The sequence below is a fragment of the Lagopus leucura genome, unplaced genomic scaffold (genome assembly GCF_019238085.1).
Source record: "Lagopus leucura isolate 7727_CA_CO unplaced genomic scaffold, USGS_WTPT01 Super-Scaffold_73, whole genome shotgun sequence".
NCBI lineage: Eukaryota > Metazoa > Chordata > Aves > Galliformes > Phasianidae > Lagopus > Lagopus leucura.
Window position 1 is genome coordinate 43,883,166 of NW_024962252.1, and position 20,893 is coordinate 43,904,058.

Genomic DNA, 20,893 nt, shown 5'->3' on the forward strand with positions numbered 1-20,893 from the left:
AAAAAAAAAAAAAAAAAAAAAAAAAAAAAAAGCCACAAAAAAAGCTCTGGCTAGCTAAGAGCAGCATATCACACCCTGTGATCACAGGCTTCTTATTTTCTGCCTTTTTTGCTTTTCTTTTTAAAAAGCACCTAGCTGTTCCACTTAAAATAAGACTAAAAATCTAATATGCACATGCGGTCTCTCTGGATTACCCTCATTGTTATGTAGGTTACACTCATGCTGCTACACTGGAGATACAGTGCCAATAAATTATCCTGAAAGTAGAGAACAAAAGATCAAAAGCATGTACATGTTAAATTATGGTTACTGAGAATGCTAGAAAGCTAAAAGGCTGAAGAACTGACTGCATACTGAACCAGCTCCTATACAATCAGAAGTCTAAAGCAATGAAAAATAATAGGCAAATGAAATTCTGTATGACTAAACTTATCCATCTTATTATAACAGCTTTCCAAAGAAGAAGGAACAAGTGTTTACTAAATAAACACACAGAATTTATTTTCTAGATCTAGTTGTGCTGATTTATGCCTTCTACTTTGAAGGACAGCACTGACAACTCCACCCTGTTGCCCATCTTACCAAGTAACTACAGGAAAAACAAACAGGGCTATAACCAAATGCAGAAACTAGCTGCTAATACCTAGAATTTAAATACAGTCCAAGTGGACAAGAGTGCCAGCATGAAATACAGTTTCAGGTTATGGAGGCCAAGACACTTAACTCTGTTTGCAACATTGTTCTTTCATCAATACTTCACATTTAAGTTTAAACAAGAAGTTAGTACTAACTATTTAGTTTAATAGGCTGTATAGTAAAGAAATGGAAGCCACATAAATTATTGCTTGCATAAAAAGCAGAAAGTACTCCACAACAGTCAGTAGCCATTGTCTTTTCCTGTGTTAAAAAAGATCATGAGCTGAAAACAGCCAGATGTCAACAAGTGGTTTAATGTGTTGTTAAAAAAAAAAAAAAAGATTTTTATCCAAGAATGCTGGATGGAGTAGACAATCCCTTCCTTCAGTTGCACAAACCAAGCCCTGGACAGGTTCATCTGGAACTGAGAGCCCAAAGGCAGAAGCTGTTACTCTACTAAGTTTTGGGGCTCTTTTTTTTTTTTTTTTTTTTTTTTAAAGGAATTCATAGGTGACCTTGATTCATACTGTCAGCTTCACCTCCAAAGCAAGTCTATCTACTTTGCTTGAGATCAAAGAAGAGATGACACCATTTCATAAGTAAACAGAAAGAAACTGACAGACTACCCTCAATTTTATTAAAGGATTAAAAGAATGGAAGCTTACCTCCCAGAGTTCATAAATCTCTTTTTTGAGGTCCTCTGATAAAAGCTGGGTCAGTTGTCGCATAGCAGCCTGAAAAATAGTCAGAGTAAATTTTATTATCTGTTTTGAAGAATTAATTACTTGTTACTAAGTCTGTAGAATCATACAGTACTTAAATCACTTAAAAGTGTATATGAAAGCCAGAGAGGAACAGCAGGACTACCTGGTAGAGGATCTTTTCTGAGACTCCTTGAGCGAATATAGAAGCAAAACAACCTAAAAGTTCATTCAGTATCTTAAAGATACTTAAGAAGTTGAAAAAGCAGCCCAGAATGGAACTTGAATATCTCCAAAGGAGGAAACCCCACAACCACCCTTGGCAGCCTCTTCCATTGCTCTGTCACCCTCACTGGAAATAAGTTCTTCTACATATTTCTGTGGAACTTCTTGTGCTCCAGTTTTTGGCCATTGCTCCTTGCCCTATCACTACACACCGCTAAGAAGAATCTGGCCACATCCAATTGCCTCCCACACTCTAGATATTTATTAACATCAAATCAGATCCCCTCTCAGTCTTCTCTCTAGACTGAACAGACACAGGGCTCTCAGCCTTTCCTTGTATACTTCAGGCCCTTTATCATCTTTGTCACCCTCTCCCAAACTCCAAAGTCACAGCTAACACATTTCCACTGGTAGGGATGAGGACAGCTACCCATTCTTAGGTAGGTGATACAACATAAGCCTTCTGATAACCCATCTAATGCTCTGCAGGAATAAAGCACAGTGCTGCCAGATTGAGATACCATCTGTTCAACAATAAAAATTGTGGTAGAAGGTTTAACACAGTATTAAACTGATGGTATAATCAGCGAGCAGAAATTGTTTTGCATGCTCTTTGTGTTGTCTTAGCAAACCAGTCTCATTTCTGAGCTATTTCTACTATCTTCTTAGTAACACTTAGGGCTGCTGCTGCAACAACCAACATCACAGGCAAAGGCAAAGGTTTTATACCATGACTGTTACCCCACTTGAAACACAGAATGCAGCTCACAATCAGCTGCTCCCCAACACTGCAATGCCTAACCCATAGTGAAACAAGCAGACCACGAGCAGATCAGCTTTAGAACCAGTAAAAGGAAAAAAGAGCATTCACCAGCAAACTGATAATTCAGCTCTGTTTAATGCTTCATCCTGTTTACCACTGAATCAACAGAAAAGTACTAATTGAGTTAAATGGAAGCAGCAGATGCAAATACTGAATGAAAAAATGAAACAAATTCAGACATCAAATGATCTTTTTATTGTCTAAATACAAATGAGACATCTGATCATGGGTGATGAAGCAACCTTTGGAGGCTTTGGGGAAAGAGCAGGGTAAGAGCACACTACGGAAAGTGCACTGAAAACAAGAAATACCAAAGCTACAGTCTGTTAAGATAGTACTTCAAGAATGCTGAATGCTGCTTTGATCTTTAAAGTTCCACTTCCTTAGCAAAAAGCTTTCTTCTACAATTAGTCATAACCCCTCACTCCAAACCTTTAAACAGAAAAAAAAAATAAATCACTGCAACATTTTTGTACGCTCTTTGAAGCATTAACTGTAACCTCAAAATGATTTCCAAGGCATCATGCTGCCCTCTAGCTTTGACTGAAGGAATAGTTCACATTTTATTCAACAGCGCATCAGAAAGAATAGGCCAAAAGAACAGGCCAGTTTGGACATGTACAAGTCCAAAAATAAAAGGCTGGTCAAAAGAGCTAACTCAGGCTACCAAAAATCCAGCCACTACAGGACTAAGTGACTACCGTGAAGATTACTTCAAAACTTTTTCTTCTGTAACCTCGGGAAGTTAACACATTAAAAAAAGCGTTGAAAATTTTGGTTGTTTTGTGACAAGCTTGTACAATGTCAGTTACAACATCAGGTTATTGAAAGGGTCTCTTCATTAGCACCACTGCATTTAAAATACACCAAACACTTTGCAGATACAGTTTCACAGCTGATCTCCATACCTCTTCCCTCCTGTGTTTCTCCTCTTTTGAAATGTTGTCTGCAGGAGCAATGTCTCCAACAATGCATTCAGCCATATCATGAACCAAAGCTAATCGTATGCATCTGACAAGAAAGAACGACAAAATAATTGTTTTTTCAGAAATTTAGGTTATGTGTTGTTATTCATAAAGTTAAGAGGCTGCAAAATGTATTCCTTCACACGTATAAGTATTTTTAATTTTACATGGTATCTTTTACTACTTTGCTAAAGGAACTGGATTCTACTTATACGTGCATTAAATTCCCAATTTCTAGCTACTGCTACCTCTAAGTAGAGATTTAAGTATAAGTATAGCTTGTACAAGGGCATACCATTCAGAACTAAGGTACTTCATCACCACAACATCTCTCAAAGCCAAGAATATAAAGCCAACTACATTATACGCTTCCCATTATCCTTGTAACAGGCAGAATAATCTCCAAATTCAACCTATGTGACAAAACAAGCTCACAGCTAAATAGCTACCTATGTCAGTATATAATGGAATACTCAAGAAAGTCTTCATGTTTTCATCAGCTCCTGAAGTGAACCCAAGTCACCATAGTAAAGTCACTAAACATGACCCCAGGCTGACAACTAATTCAGTACTGATGACGCTCTCTCTTCTACACTGTGTTATTGAAGAGGCTCCTGATTGCTACTGAGTGTTAACTCAGTCTGCCCAAATCCACACAGCATATGTGCTCGCCTCTGTTGTCCACCGCACCAAACTGCTTTCAACTGAATGCGTTTAGCTTGCTTACTTCTGGCTTGAGAGACAGCCAGCTCAGAGACACAGCACTCTGATATTAGTGACAAAAAGCTTTCGTCTCCTTCACACCTCCTGGTAAAACAGCAACCTGCTAAGAACATGAAGGGAAAAAAAAAAATAATCACAGAATCTCAGAATCATTAAGATTGGAAAAGATCACTAAGATCAAGTCCAACCACCAACCCATCCTCAGCATGCCCACCAACCATATCTCCCTGTGTCACATCCACAAGGTTCTTGTGTGCCTCCACAAACCGTGACTCCTCCTCCTGGGGCAACCTGTGTCAATGCACTATCACTCTTTAGAAATTTTTCCTAAAAGATGTGGGGAAACCATTCTAAACACCTTCAGTGTGCTCCAAACGCTCTTTGTCAGCTTGAGAGCTGTTCCCAAGAGCTGTGCTCACAGCTCTGACAGCCGCGACAACCTGAGGCAGTCTCACCTGTCCTTGTTAAGGCTTTTGTCTTCGGTCACCAAGGCCATCATCGCCATCCTGTACATGTGATCAGACACGCTCTCTGGTTTTGCCACGTTCCTGTACACCCATCCTGTCCGCGGTACTCTCTGGGTGAAGACAGCAAGGCAGTCACTTAGATGTGGCAACCTCAGGTTTGGTAGGATCCCGCTTTACAGGCGCCAGCAGACGCTCTGCTCACACATCTCGATGCTTTCGCAAAGCAGCGGCAGCCCCTGCTCTCCCCAGGCAGGCGCCCACGTCTCGAGTCCGGGCACACCGAGCCGCCAGGCCCCAGAAGCAGGCCTATGGTTACGGCGGCACCCGCTAGGGCCTCGCCTCAGCTCGGCCCGACGAGCCCGACTCCCAACGACTCACCGCGGCGGCCCTCTCCGGGCCCCGAGGAGCGCCCGCTGCCCGGCAGGGAGGCGCCTTTCCCCGTGCCGCCGCCCCGGCCCCGCGCCCACCTTGAGCTGCCCCAGCAGCCGCAGGAAGGGCAGCATGCCGCTCCCGCCGGGCCCCGCCGCCATGCGCGCCCGGCAGCCACAGCCCGCTTCCCCTCTTCCTCCTGTTCTTACTCCTCCTCCCGGCGCGGCCTCCCGCCGTGTCAACTGCGGCGCCGCCGCCGTGAGGCCCAGCACTGGGCCTGCCCCCAAAGCCAGACCGCAGCCTGGAGCAGGGACGACTGTGCGAGGAGGGGGGATGGTTGCGTGAGCCACGTTGCTGGCAGTTCTTCAACAAATTGCCAAGAAAGAGCAGCACTGGCATAGGCTGTTAGTTACTAGCCTTGCAGCTTCACGTGTCATGTCTGTTGCATCAGCTGTGTGTTGTGGGTGCTGCAGCTGAAGTTACTCAATAACGTGATAAAAGCATACATATTGCTCATGTACCTGCGTTGTGAGGGAAGAATCAGGAATGAACCATGGGCTACACAAACCCTGCTGGTCAGCATGTTTTCTTCTGATTAAATTATTCATGCTCCTAAAGCTTTTCTTTGAACCTAAGAACTGCCACAAAGGTGGAGAAGTAGAAACTGGATTGCTGTGGATAGGGGCAATGGCAAAAATAAATTGCTGCTGAGGCCTTCTCTGAGCAGCTCATAATTCAGTCAAAACTGATCACATTTATGACCTTCAGCAGGCTTTTCTTCTCAGTAAATGGAGTAGGCTAATATAATGATACAGAGTAAAGGGGTGGTTATCACAGATGCTGCACTCAAAGCTTTTAGTTTAGAGACTCCCAGAATCTGGCTACAGGCACTTCTCATCACTTTCACAAATTAAGTACCTAAAATACACTAAATTGCTTTGCAATCTTTAGCTTTTCAGAATGTGTTGTGTTTCTTTGCTGTTTTTATATTGCCAGCTGAAATTACAGGTAAAGGTTTAAATGTGGCAATTAAATACTTCTTTTCAGAGAGGAATGTCCACGGTTTGTCAGATATCAACAGATAGAGAAGTATTTTTATTTTTGCTCCTGTATATACTTCAACACATTTCTGAATTAATAATAAAGCCTGAACACATTTTGGTAACTGTTTAAAAACTATCTTGCCATAATAAACAAGGATAATAGATCAGGAAAGTCATCAGTTCTCCATTTGTACGTGATTGCAGAGATGCCGCATAGTGTCCAACCTCCCCTGTGAAAGTAGATCTGATCAGTTAGAGATTTGTCTCAGAAGCTTTCAAAACCACTCAAAGAAAAAACTTGCACCTTTTCTCTGGGTTAACTGCTTTGCAAGAGAATGATGTCCTCCTTGGACATCCCAAACCACTTCTGGCCATTGCTTGTTTTTCCATTGCCTACTACCAGGAGGAGTTTAGTTCTGTGGTGTTTGTAAACTCTTTCAAAGTAGCTGTAGGCTGCTACTCTGTGACCCCTTAAGGTCTTCATCAGACAGTACAGTACCAGCTCCTTCAGCCTCTTCATGAAGCAATTTAGATCCTGGTCATCTTGGTAGACCTTCATACCTCTTGGACTGGGGAAGCACCAACCTGGACTCTTGTCTAAGCAGGGCTTCATCATCATGAAGCAGAGGGGGTCACTAATTTTCCTCAGTTTGCTGACCATGCTCCTAAGGTAGGCCACTGTATTGTCTACTTGTGGATGGAAGCTGTTGCTCATTTTAGACTTAAATTTCACATTATCCCAGGTTCTTTTCAGCAGAGTTGAATTCCCAATCCATATCTCTCATATCTGATACCAATGGAAGGGCTGATTCTGCCCTAAGAGCAGGGCTGTGCATTTCTCCTGGAATTTCTTAAGGCTTTTATCAGCCTAATCCTTAAGTTTCTCAAAGGCCCTCAGAACTGGAGCTCTACTGTTTGGTATGCCAGTCACCTGCCTTAACCTTATCTAAAAATAAGCTGATGGTACATCCTGTCCATGTTTTTGATGACAGTAATGAACCATGTAGGCCCTAGTATCTCCCCCATAGAAAATTCAGCTTGTTGTAAGCCTTCAGGCAGATTATCAAGGATCAATTGCTACCCACTGAGCCCAGCAGTCCAGACAGTTTTCCATTCATCTAAGAGCTATGTTCATGTTATATTTCCTCAGCATGAGAGTGAAAATGTTGTGGAAAATTATTTTAAAAGTCGTACTGAAGTCAAAATCTATTATGTCCATTGCTTGCTCCTTCATTTCATCATAGGATGAAATCAGGTTGGTGAGGTGTCGTTTGTCCTTCATAAATCCATACCAGCTGTTCTTGATTGCCTTCTTATCCCTCTTTCCACTAGAGCTTCATCAACTTTCGTTCCATATCTTACAGTCTTGGTGTCCACTAGCTGAATCTTTCTGGTTTCTGAACAGTTCTCAACTACCTTCTCGCCTAAGGCAATCATAAAAATATCAGACTTTCATTTTCATTTTAAACAAGATGCTGTATCTAGTTCAACAGTGCTACTTTTAGAGCTAGCTAATAGCAGATATTTTGTCTTTTAACCTTCCCTAAAGGTTTCTATTCAGTGTAGATGTTTAGAATATGTAGCTCTTTAAACTGAGTAACTCCTTGGCTTTTGCAGGATCTTTAACAATTCTTTAACATGGATAAAGCTTGTACAACATAGAGGAAGGAGGTTTGGTTTTCAATTTTATAGCGTGATAATCTGTTTGCCACTGGTGTCCTAGAAATAAATTTTTGTAATCAATTCTTCTGTGACATTAATAAGGCTGGCCCACAATCCCCAGCCTTGGCTGTCCATTAAGTTTAGAGAATGCCATCAAAATCAGCATGCCTGCATATAGTTTTCTGTTGCACTTAAGATCTCTGCTCCGCTTGAAGCCTTTGGAGACCTGAAGTTTCCAATGGCATTTGGAAAGGCAGAAAGCCACTAGGTAATGGTATGCTGAACATGGCAACATCACTTATCGTATTGATAGAAAACAATTTCCTAGGCATCAGCTATACATAATGTCTTGGATTACTTTTTTCAAAGTGTAATACATTTCTTTAAGTACATAATTAAAACACACTGTTTATGTGGATGAAACGTACCTGTGAGATGTACATTATGCAGCAGTTGTGATTCTTTTCAATTTTTATGCAAACAGAACTGCTTATTTACAAAGGTTTTCTATCGTGTTATTCTGGAACTGTACCAGAGGTCCAGTTTATGAGTATTTCCAAGTACTCATCATATACATTGCATGTAGTGTTAAATATATAGAACCTCTGTAGGGCTGGAGGACTGTGATATAATGCAGATTCTTAAAACCAGACATGATTTTGTTCTTGACTACGTCGTCCGAAAAGAGCAACAAATTCAGGATGCCCAGCTCCTTGCAATTGTAATCCACTTTTTTATTTCATTAAGAAACATTAGCAAGGATATTCCAATTCTCTCCACAGGATATTAAGATGATGTTAAGGCTTAAGTCTCAATCTTCCATCAGTGTCAGATGGCTTTCTTTCCCCATCTTTCTCTGCAACAGGTGCAATTCGTAAAGAGAAATGCCCAATCCCTTACTGCCGTTGAGTAATTAGTATTTAGTAGCGGGAGATGGCGCACTTGGCTCACACATCTCTGCTTCGATCTTGTTTGCTACTCCCAAGAGCCTGGCTAAAAGAATGCTTTAAAGCCTTCAAGAAAAAGCACCAATGAAAAGAAGGTGTTTTACATACTTTGTACTGTGATATGAAAATCATCTCTACAAATGCCAGGTGACTGGCGACAGAATCTTTAGCCACTTTTAAGGTGGATCTTAATCACCTTGAGCTTTACTCGGTGTAATGCCAGTCTTAGCGCTTGAAATTTTGAAAACTCTTGTGTGTTCTGCCAGTATGGACTTAGAAAGCCTTACACTGGTGAAATACCCTGAGAAAACATAATTAATGGATTGGATTCATTTGTTACTTTCTGAGAGAAGAAAAAAAAAAAAGAAAAAAAGAAGAGGTGTGTAGCTCAGTAGAGGCATTAGGATGATTGTGTATCACAGACCTAAGCAGGAATAATAACACTGATGTTTTCTTTAGGAGAAAACATATAGACAAACACTTGCTAGACACTACAAAGGATCATTTCAGTTCTCCAAACTGTGTTATATCTTACTTCATATAACACAATCGTAGCAATGATGTAAAAGTAGCTAGTGAAAACCTGTTGCAGGAATCCTTAGCGATGACACAGTCAAGACCAAACAGATGTAGGAGGAATGCCTGTGTTCAGACTTTTAATTCCAAATAGGCAAATGAGAAGTAGTGACTGCAGCTAAAGGCGTGAGAAACCTTCATGTTGGCTTCCTTAATGGAAGCTGCCACAGAGGTCAGTAGATACAACCCATCCTGTGTCACAGTGTCAGCACACCTGTCAAATCTTACAGGATGTGTTAGGAGATCATCCACCTGCCCCCTCACTCATGCCTGCCTGAGGTGATCTCCATCATCATTTATGGAGTTTTCCCTGCTATAGTTCTGTGCTTCAGGGTGACTGTGCTCTGCCAGCCACCTGCACAGAGCTGGGGAACATTGCAGGCTGGAGTCAGATATTGCCAGCATAGGTAAGACTGTAAGACTTGTGGTGGACCTGTAAGACCACCACAAAAAAGAGAAACGTTCTCCTCATCACTGTTGCATAACATCATTGTGATTTAAGAGCACATTTTCTGTCTGAATCCTTAGGACTAGCCTGTCTTTGTGCAGATGTAACAGGTCCAAGGAGCCAGGAGCAGAACTTTAGAACAGAACGTTTAACAGAAGAAAAACAAAAAGTCAGTTTAAAAGCAAATCTTACGCGAACAGAACATTTCAAATGTGAAAAGGCATCTGAACTAGAGGATTAGGTCACAGCACCTGATTAACATCATTTGATCTTCAGCTATTGAAAAGTCACTGGAGTTCTCAGAGAGTGGAAGATTTCAAACCTTAAATGAAACCACAAGCCTGGCTTAGAAAAAAACTGCTAAACTGAAAACAACTTGCCTTGCTTCAGTAATTGTCTTTTTCTCTCTGCTGCTGGGGGATGCATCCAAATCAGGATTTAGAAATCCCCTGCGTTTCAGTATAACAAAGAAGGAAGGCAAAACTGCATGAGTGTACCTCAGATGCTACCTGAGAGAGGCATACAGCATGTGAAACTTGTTGTTTTGAGATAGAAGAAAGATACTCAAGGATTTCTGGTTTTGTTTTGTTTTGTTTTTAATACCTTCACTGTTGTTCTGCCTTTTTAATTGTTTTTAGGAGGGAAAAAAATAAAGAAGCTCCCTCTTGACCACAAGACCCACTGAGACCCTGAGATGTACCCCCTGACAACATTTGATAAGAAAACAAGAGAGGGAGGGAGTTATAGTCACATTTGTTTATTTTCTGAAGTTGTATTTGTTTTAATATGAATGACTAATGAACACTTCTAATGAAGTAAACTTTTGTTGAAGTTTAAGTCTTGCTTTGGAGCAACCAGCAAAATCATAACAGACCAAACTTGATCTTCTAGAATTCTCTAAGGGAAAGCAAGGTGAAAGGAATCTTTATGTGAGATAATTGTGCCCTTTGACATTGAAAACACGAAGAGCAACATGAAATCACATGTAAAAAAAAAAAAGAATCTGTTGGCTACGTCTCATTTCTTTTCAGTTAAAAAGCATATACTGTTTTCACTTATCATACTTCAGTGAATTTTTAGGGGATTTTTACAGTCCCTTGCTACTGTCAACAGTTAGTAAAGTAAATAGCAAGCAGATCAAAATTAAAGAATTTATTTCCTGTCTCTAATGTCCTGATAGTCAGTTTGCTCAAAGGGCTTTTCTGTGCTCCTTAGAAAGTATTAACCAGTATACACAAGGATTATTTCTCTTTCTATTTTTTTTTAATTAAACAACAACGACAACAAAAAGAAACCAAAACCAATCATTTAAGAGTCACGATATTATTTCAGTTGTTCTATCTGGAGCAAAGCAATATTTAGAAGTATGGAAAAGCAGTGAATATTCCTGTTTGTCCCTATTTCCCAAGTCAAGCTTTTAGGTACTGCACGTTCATATAATAGCATATGGATCCTGCTTAAAGCCTGCTTCACTTTCAGCAGTCTTCCAATTGCCAGCCCGGTCAGGCCCTGCTTAGCTTTCAGAATCAGATGTGATCAGGCATGAAACAATGTAAAGAAAAATAAACCTTCAAAGGCACTCTGAATTGTAGTGTAACATCCTTTTTTTTTTTTTTTTTCTGATGACATAGGAAAAAAAAAAACAGAATGGAAGCTTTATCACAGCTTGGCTTCCTGTTGAGTTCCCCCACCCGCCCTTATTACTGTGAGCAACATTTTTCAAAATAAAGGCACCCTGACTTGTTTGTTATTTTAGGCTCTGAGAAGAAGGTCAGACTGGGAACACTGTCCAAATATATGCCTCCAGCCCCATTAAGGACCTGTAAGCACACTTATCTCCATCCGCTGTAAAGCAATTCACAGTCTTCCAGGGAGAGCTCATGATATCACTCAGCTTTGCATATACATAAGTGTATCTGCTCATACATCTTTGCAAGACCTGGATCTGCTTCATTCCTTTTGGCTCTCACACAGGAAGAGGAGCATGCAGTAGCTGCAGCCTCACTCCTCCCTATTGCCAGACTATTATTTGGCAGACAAGGGAGTGCCTGCCTGGGGGTCTGCAGCCCTGAGGCCACTGTGCCCCACTGTGGGGCTGCAGGCTGGATGGAGATTGCTAAAGGCACAGTCCCTGGCAGCAGCTCAGGGCTATGGCCCCTCCTCTTTCATGTGATTGATGCATCTCATGTGCTAATTAAAAAAAAAAGTCCATTCGCTATTTTTGTCCAAACATTTGAGCTCCTCAGATATCCCAGAAAGAAACACATCAGCTCCAGGCACTCTCTTGCTAATCCAAGGAAACCTTTTGCACGGGCCTCTGCTTTCTAGCCTGAGACAGATTTTAATTATCCATTATTTTGTCTTCCTCTCTGTGAGCCTACAGCTGAATTCATTGTGCCACCCAGCACATTAGTCAATCATCACAGCTTATGGAGCACTCTACTCTACATCTTGGCTTCAGTGTCATTCATGTGCACTGAATGGAGACAGCAAGCAGTTTCAAGACCTGGGCAGATTTAAGCATGCTAGGGCCTGTCTGCCTGAATAGTAAATAGCTTTGCTGACATTTAAGCCGCACATGGCTTGATGTTAGGTCAAACAAGAATGTCACACTATAATCACTTTTTAAATAGCTGTTTCCGGCTCAGTTAGTACTGTATAGTTCCAGAAGAGAAAGCACTTACAAGCTGACAGACAGAAAGAGGAACCGTCTGCATAGGATGTTTGCCTAATCCCATCTCTGCCCTTGCCTGTCAGACTCTGAGGCTTAGTTTGTTTAAAAAAAAAAATATCTGTGTATACAGTTTAATGCCACCACACTTTTCAGCTGGGCAGACTCTAAAGACAACCTGTGAATCAGCTCAGGGAGCGCCTTTGATGTAGTGTGAGGGGTCTGGGCAGCCAGTGAGGTACTGGGCCCTCAGCAGCCCTTGGCATCAAGGCTGGTACAAGGTCACAGCACTGCTGAGGTGCTGCTGCTTGGAGGGTACTTAGAGGTAAAATCCTAATGAGCTCTGACAGCAGAAAATGTGAGAGTTCTCACATTTCTGAGCACCACTCCTTCAATTAGACTCTGCCTCTGAAATGCCCTGTGGAGGCTGTGGACCACAAGGGAAGCCATGCAAGACTTACTTCCTCTCCCAGCCACTTCAGCTCGGTGGCTGAAATTAGATGGTATGATTGCCTCCATACCATTTAAGTGAGGCTCTGCCATCCTGCCTTGTCCTAAATGGTTCCCGTCATCCCTGCAGGGCCCAGCTGTGTTTGGCCGTAGCACACAGCAGTGCTCCCCAGAGCCTGGTCTCCTACCCACCCACACAGGGCAGTGTTTTGGAGCAACCTGTGGTGAGGCTGAGATGTGTTGTGTGGCTCCATAGCTTAAAAGTGGCTGGAGGAAATACCTGTGCCTTGTTACCTGAAAGCATGTTGAGGATGCTCTTTCTTGTCACTTCTGCTCCCCCTGAATCTGATGTGTGAAATGCTACCCACCTGTGTTTTTCGCACATTGTACTACTAACCCTCCTAAGGGTTGTGAGGGGTTTGCTATGGGGCAACAGAAGGCAATATTCAGAAGGTGACAGCAATGTCAACACATAACACAGCTAGAAGGCAGACATGAATTTTTCTGCAAAGATCAATGAAAATGATTGATTTTTTAGCCTAGAGAGCTAAAAGAACTGTGGAAGCCCATGAGGGAATAAAGCAACCTACCAGAGAAGAAGCCAACCTTTTTTGGCTTTCAGAGTAACCTTTTTCTTTTTTTTTTTTTTTTTTAAACTTCATCCTTTATTTTACTTCTGCCAAAACGGGAGGCTGAGAAGGTGCTCCAAACACATCTGAAAGCCACCAGGAAGGCCCACCCCAAGCACCACCTGCCCCTGGCTGATGCTTCATAGAAGCTGCTAATCCCAGCTTGTAGGTCTTTCTTGTAAGTCATTTTCTCTCCTGATTAGATCAAAATGGTGGCACCAATCTGAGCTCATCAACATGGAAATTTCCTGCTAGGTTGATTTTCCTCAGTATTCTGAAGCAATGTGCACTCTCTACTTTCAAAGTCAACATGTAAGTTTATTCCTATAGAAATATATTTCCAAGCTGCATTTGGACATTCAATAGTAAATCTTCACAGATTCCTCATTTCACATCATAGTTACAGAGTGCAGTGTGTACAGTCTAATCACATGATAGCAAATATGGTAGATAAGGAAAATTCTTCCACTTTTGGCCTGCAGAAGATAAGCTTTTGCCAAATGTGGTCGCAGACTACAGGGCACTATGGAGGAGGAGCTGAGAAAAATATTATAGCCTCCAAGCGGTAGGGTATGATGAGCTTTTGTTTACATCTAAGATTTCTTAATGCAGAAGTAACTTTGGTTATGTCTCAAATTTGTATTGGCAAATCCTTTTCTTTTTTGCACAGTTTAAGATCTGGGAATGACTGCACTTAGCCACAGTCATGAAGGTGAATAGTTGTACCAAAAAGCAAATTGTAGTGATTTGTGATTTTATGTGATACAAATTAACTGACCAAGAGAATTCAGACAGGGGAAAAGGAAAAGCATTCCTGATGGTTCAGCACAGACTTTTAAAGTATGAATTAATGCTTTGTTTTGAGCATTTTTTTCTGTTAAAAAACAGTGCAGATAGGAGTGGGGGAAAAGAAAGGGCTTCTTGCATTACATTTTCAATGCTCTTTAAGAAATCACTGTGAACATGCACTTTAGTTGTTCAGCCAACCACTCTTAAGTGGGCACTAGTTTAACTAGTTTGCATGCTTCATGTGCTCTGCTGGTTGCATATGTATAGCAAAGTTCTTCTGTCTTCATATATACCAGCTGTATGCCAGGAAGATGTATTTGATGGCATAGGACACAGATTATCTGACCACCAGTCTGGTGGATTCTGCTCCCCCTGAATCTGACGTGTAGTATTGTTACTACTTGGCAATGGCAATTTGGTTATGTTATATGTTATATCAGACCTCACATCTAAGTTTTCACTAGATGGTCAAAATCTGTGCTATGACACTATATGAATGTGAATAAACATATGTAAACGTGTGTGAGGAATAGTTCTCTTTTTTCAGCATTTATCAAAAATAGTACTGCAGTGTGCCTATAGCTAACTAAAACATGGGATAATCATTCAATCAACTTCTCGTCTATATTTATGCATATTCACCTTAGACTCGGTTGTTTTGTAACAGCTTCAAAGCTTGGTGAAACCAGTAGAAAGATGAAAAGTAATTTTGTTCGGTACCATATCAAAAATTCTAGTGGTAGAAGAATTAGTATTGTGGATGCAAAAAGTGTACTTATCATAGCTGCTAATAGTTACTTGAGTTCAGTTTAGCTTATGAGTTCAAGAGGTATACCAGAAGTATAACGTATATTTTGGAAGTACAAAACTTTCGAAGTCAGATCTTCACACACTGTAAACTTACAGCTACTGTATCATGGTCATCATTGATTAAATTAAAAAAAAAAAGAAAAAGAAAAAGAAAAAGATGTTATCTGACTAGAAATTACCTAGAGGGAAAAGAATATCACATACCTGTGTACATGTTGAATTAAAGTAACAGGACGCAAAAATTTTCAACATGAGTGACTTCCAAGACATAATATGTATCACCCCTCCATGCCACCTTTAAAAAGAGAAGAACTTCCCATATGCTGCTGTTTAAATTAGAAAAATTCATGCTACAATGAGAAATAAAAATGTTAACTTCTTCTACCTTTGGCTTTGCTGACTCCACATTTTTTAGCTATATGTAAAAAATTGTGGAAGGATTTTATGAAGTGCTTTTTTACACCACAATTTTACTGTTTCTTTGCAAGTGGATCATAAAGCCTCAGAAAATTTTAAAGCTAAGACGTAGCCGTGCGCCATTGAAACTTTCAGGGATTTTTCAGTATTATGAATTGTCTTCTGCAGTAGATCTGAGGTACCATTTCATTTTGCATCCCTTGTTTTTCATTTGGGAAATCAAATACTGTAGTATCAACTTGGATTTCTGTTGCATAGAAAAATATTCACTTTAACTTACTTGCCTTTTAAACTAAGATAATTTAGGTGAAAAAGAAGTGCAGATGAAGTTACTCGAAAGGTCTTTTTTTCTTTTTTCCTACAAACAAAACAAAACGAAACAAAAAAAACCCCTTCATTTGGATTCTTTAGTATACAGTCTCCAATTTCTTGATTATTGTTGATATTTTCATGTATACTTACAGTCAGTTAACAAGACTGTGTGGACATATAAGGAGTAAGCTTTTTTTGTGAACTGCACATGTCTCATAGGCTTTTTGGCTGAGTACATTGGTGGGCGTCATATTTACATACCTTCCTGTGCGTGTGCTTCCTATTCTGCTCTGTGAGAACATGTATTTTGCTTTTTATTGTTTTGCTGAGTGTAAAATTACTGAATATTTTTGTAAGCACAGAAGCAAGATTTCTGTCACAGAGCTCTCTGAACGTGAAGATACATAGCAAGAGGACAAAGACTCAAGAAAGCATTTCAAGACTGCTGGTAGTTACAACATCCCAGTGCAAGTCACTCTGATAAACTGCCATGCAGAAGTGTTCCCTTATGGTGCACTGACAGGTTTGTGTTGGTGACAGTAGGAAGAAAGCAGCAATGCTTGAATGATGATTCAACATGAAAAATATTCGTGGCTTTTTGGCTATTTGGAGGGGGATTCCACGTAACGCTACAAAAGAGGCACAGTATCAAATTGTTGGGGTGAGTTTGCAGTGGAGTAGGATAACATAGTTGGCTGACCTTTGTAAAGCCATTACTCTGAAATTCCCAATTCAATAAAATGCCTATCTTTTGGCTTCTTTCTGTAGCCATTTTCTTTTTCTTTTTTTTTTTTTTTTATGGGTTTGATTTTTACAAAGCTTGTCAGTAAGACTCCCCCTGTCTCAAAGTTCCTTTTTCTTTTTCTTTTTCCTTTTTAGTATGTGAACATTTCAATCAAACCAAGTATGACAACTTAAAAAGATGCAGACGCCAGCTAAGTTGGATAGGACTGACTGTTGGAATTAACTAGAAGAAAGGGGAGTCTTGTCTCATTGAAGTTTTATTCTGCTAATTTAGTAACGACTTTTTATTCAGTTCATGGCTTAAAGTTTTGTGCCTCCCTTAATATAGATTATGACTCTTCTAGCGGTAAGAATCTTCTTTTTTTCTTTTTTCTTTTTTATCATAGGGAGCAACAATGCATTCTGCTCCCACCCTCTGATTCTGTAAGTACTTTCAATATTATTTTTGACACCCTGCTGTCAGTTATTCATTGTTGTTATTTTACTTTATATCTCTTGTGCACTTTCTGCTATAAAAAAGAAAGAAATAACAAACATGTGTCATAAGATGCCAGTTAAATCCTTACTTTCTCACAAGCCTTCTTTTTTTTAATGATCTGAAATTTATTTGCTTTTTCAAGCTGAACCACCATCATTCCTTTTTATATAACTATGTTGTAAGGTAGATAGTTTAGGTAGGTGCTGTTCTGAAAGGGAATTTTTTTCCGCATGAGTAAAACTGCAAAATCTGGTTTGTTGGCAGAGGAAAAAAGTTTTTCTGTCTCTTCCCTATTAACACATCAAAAATGTTTTAATGTCCAACCTAGAAGGCTGAAGTACTATCAAGAAATAATAATTTATATATGAATTTGGTTTTAGTGTTTTCTTTCTTCCTTTCTTTTTATTAATGGGCATTGGATTGCAATTAAGAGCAAGTCTTCAATTTTTTTTTTTTTTCAGTTTTTAACCATGAACTCTTTTTATAAATGGATTAATCAGACGTTTTTTCTCTTGTGGCCAATTCACAGTGTATAAATGAGTTACATATTTGGAGATAGAGTTACAGTTCCATTTCATGCAACATTTTGCTTTGAATCTGTGACTTGCCGTGTATGAAAGTGGCATGTTTTCTGCAGTCAGAGACTCCCATGTGATCTGATACTTCATTGCTATGAAGTGCTTACACAGAGAAGTGAACCTCACTGCTCTAAGCTCATTCCCTTTTGGGGAGCCCTTACAAGTTTCCTGATAATCTGAGACCTCTCTGAGGGAAACATTTTCCTTCGTCTCTGGACACAGCTGTGAGAAACAGGCTGTACTGTCATAAATGCTGTTTGTTGGCATCAGTTTGAACTTTGTTCTGCTCATTTTTCTTTCTTTCTTTTTTCTTTTTTTTTTTTTTTACATTTTAGAAAACCTTTCTGTTGGCTTCTTGGCTGTAATATTCCTAAAAACATTGAGCTTTGGTAACTTGCTAAAATTGGAAATGAGTGTTTCAGTTAGCAAAAAATTAACTCAGAGCCTCTGAAATTTTGGTTGCAGATATTAAGTCAGCAGCAAAGCAAAACACAGAAGGTGCCATAATCATTGTGATGAATGCAGCTCAGATACACCCTGGAAAATACTCACAGTTTGTCTTAATCTCCTGGCCAAAAAAATCAATTTGTATATTTGTGTACATACTATAATAAATATCTTTGTGAACTGAACACTTTACAACAACAAAAGATAAATGTGTCACTTTTTGAAACCAGTCATTTGAAATAATTTTCAGTCAGCCTTGTTGAGAACAGCCTATGAAAATACTTCTTAGGAGCATATTTATTTTAACAATGGTCTTCACTACTCCAGCTATCAGATATTAAAAAAATAAACTCTCATAAAGAAGGATCTTGAGCCAAAATCTTCAGGGTGCTTCCAGTCCCACTGGAGTTGAGCAAGTTTAATTCAGCACTGTTCTATTATTATGCATAATGTATTAATCACAGATGAAATAAAACATTTAAGCGCTTTATCCAAAGCATTGCCACGTCTTTTTCTTTGCTGTCCAGATGCCTCTGTTTAAATTTCTCCTTCATTCAGTCCTTAAAAACTTTTTACGTTCTGGGGAGGACAGACACTGGTAGCATGTGCTATCTATTACTACTGCAGCTGGGTGTGAGAACTGGAAAAATATATTTATCTTCAAATCAACAGAGTACTTTGGGGTGGAGGATTTATTTTTATTTTTTCAATTAAAATAAGAACATTAGATCATAAGCTAGCATTTCAAAATTAAATACATCTTCCTGAAGTGAATTTTTTTTTTTTTTCTCAATTCTCTGTTTTTTTTCATCCAGATCTATCTGCCATTTCTGATGTACATTCCTGCAGGTTCTATGTGTGTCTGCTTGTACTGACAGGTAAAACATTCAGATGAAAAAAAAATGACTCGTTCTGAAGGCATTTTTAGGTATTAGGTATGCTTCTGTTGCTTGAACTACAACTTTTAAAATGACAGTCAATTTATCACCGAGTCCTACGACACAAAACCATGTTATGTTTTTCAAGAAATAGATACATATGTGGTGTGCTGTTTGCATTTGAACCATCCAATGATGCTACTTGGTCACAAATCTTGACTACAGAGAGTCTCCCCGATCCTGCTAGTAATTAATTTCTGTAACCTGTGTGTGTCTTTGTGAAGCCTGCAACATGTTTACAGATCAACAACAAATAGCACCTTTATACAAGTGATACTGATTCCAATTATTATTGTCTTCCTCCTACCCTCTATTTTTCACAGACTCTTTGCTTAGGAAATACAGTTGCCTCACAGATTACCAAACTTGTGTTTCTTCCTCCACTGTTCAGAAATGTTTAATCAAAGCCAGACTTGCTGCACCTGCCTTCATGCTGCATTAGTGATAAGAGAAGCCTTCTGATTAATAGAAAGAGTATTTTATGTAAAACAACGGAATCAGGATGAGGATTTGGGTAAGAACAGCAGTAGCAGTTCAGGTATAACACTGCCAGGGAATTTGTGCTGATGTTAGGAATCTGAAGAAGTGCCTCAGTTCACTAGATTAGCTCAGGCAACTAAAGTGAAAAAATGTGACCGTGAGTATCCCACGTATATGAGTACAAACTAGGAAGTCCAGAGGAATCTGTAACATGGTGTATTACAAGCAGCAAATAGGTGTAAACTAATCCTGTGACCCGCTTATCTGCAGAAAGCTGGGACTCAATCCAGCAGCTTTGATCCTCCCAGAAATGAGGGAATGCAGCACCATGTACAGCTAATTTGGTCGAGTTCACCCGGAGTACAGCTGGAGCCCCAGCGTGGCCGGGCTGCTGACCCCAGCTGCTGAATCGCCCCAGCTCAACTCTTCTTCCTGGCCCCAGCTGCCATCTGACAGGGCTGCTGTTGCCTTCAGAGCTGCTTCAAGGAGGAAAATAAAAGCCGGCACTTCTTTTGCTCCAAAGAGGGACCCACCTCTTGAGCACATTTGTTCTCTGTTTCCAACTATGTATTTGGAAATCTTTACAGCATTGCACGGGAGCCAGGGCTACTTTGAAGCTTTATTTCTCTGAGGCACAGTGAGTATGGAACATATTACCTTACCGTGGAAAATCTTGACTTGTGATATTGCTTTGGCACTTCCCAAGTGGTCTTCATGCACTGTATCCCAAAACGCCTCCCAGAGTAATAAATTAAATTACCCGCAATCATTATGACCTCAGTAAGATCCACCTACGGCCAAGAATAGCTCCATGTTACTGTCAGCTAATTAGTGGTGGGATTCGTTAACTTAAGAAGTGAGAGCCAGGAAGCTATCCTTCACTCTTTGCGGTGTTGTAGGATGGCATGAAAGCCATAAAAACAGTTGCTGACAGGAGCTCAGACACCTCCAGCAGCTCATTCCTCTGGCTCAGGAGAGGGGCACAGGCGCACAGCATCTCCCCCTAAGGCACACCATGTGCTCAAGCATGCTTGGTGTTGTCATCCCATCCTCCTGCAGTCATGGACACCGGCTCTGAACTCTAACCCTATGTTATTGGTGAGAGCAGCCGCCCTATCTGATGGCCCAGACCTGCAGCTTAGTACTCTTCAGGTTCAGGGTAAGATACAATTCCCATTGTGTGCAGAGGCTGGTATGTCCTAGCACACTTGGTGGACTAATATAGCACTCAGCAAATCCATCTAGGCTGTTTGCCGTTTCTGTGTGAGTCATCCAAGGAGCTTACCTGGAAAAGTAAATCAAAAAGTCTGTATTTTGATGTAGAGTGTACAAAGCATCTGTGCTTGTGCATTCTGATGTTGCTAATGTTTGGCTTTAAGATTTACAAGCCTAACTCATAGACTGAGATGCAGGCTGGCAGAGGGCTGGAGGAGCAGCATGCAGCTTCTTGTGCTCCAGAGGAAGAACGAGTGCCAGCAGCATGCAGCGGGGATGCTGCTGCTCATGTTCTCACACATGGCACTTCCAGTGCCCTAAGATATCTGTCTGGTTGAGTGCATCTCTCC

General features: G+C 40.3%; 1 protein-coding gene across 1 annotated transcript in view; it reads right to left on the bottom strand.

Moving 5' to 3' along the window:
- HDDC2 (HD domain containing 2) overlaps positions 1–5,112 on the bottom strand; it is a 9,288-nt gene extending 4,176 nt beyond the window's left edge. The window contains exons 1-4 of the mRNA XM_042895334.1: positions 5,008–5,112; positions 4,529–4,650; positions 3,294–3,396; positions 1,302–1,370 (exon numbers count right to left, since the gene is read on the bottom strand). Coding sequence (XP_042751268.1) covers positions 1,302–1,370; positions 3,294–3,396; positions 4,529–4,650; positions 5,008–5,070 — 357 coding nt within the window. The 5' untranslated portion in view covers positions 5,071–5,112. The remainder of the gene's footprint in view (positions 1–1,301; positions 1,371–3,293; positions 3,397–4,528; positions 4,651–5,007) is intronic.
- Between the last annotated feature and the right edge of the window lie 15,781 nt (positions 5,113–20,893).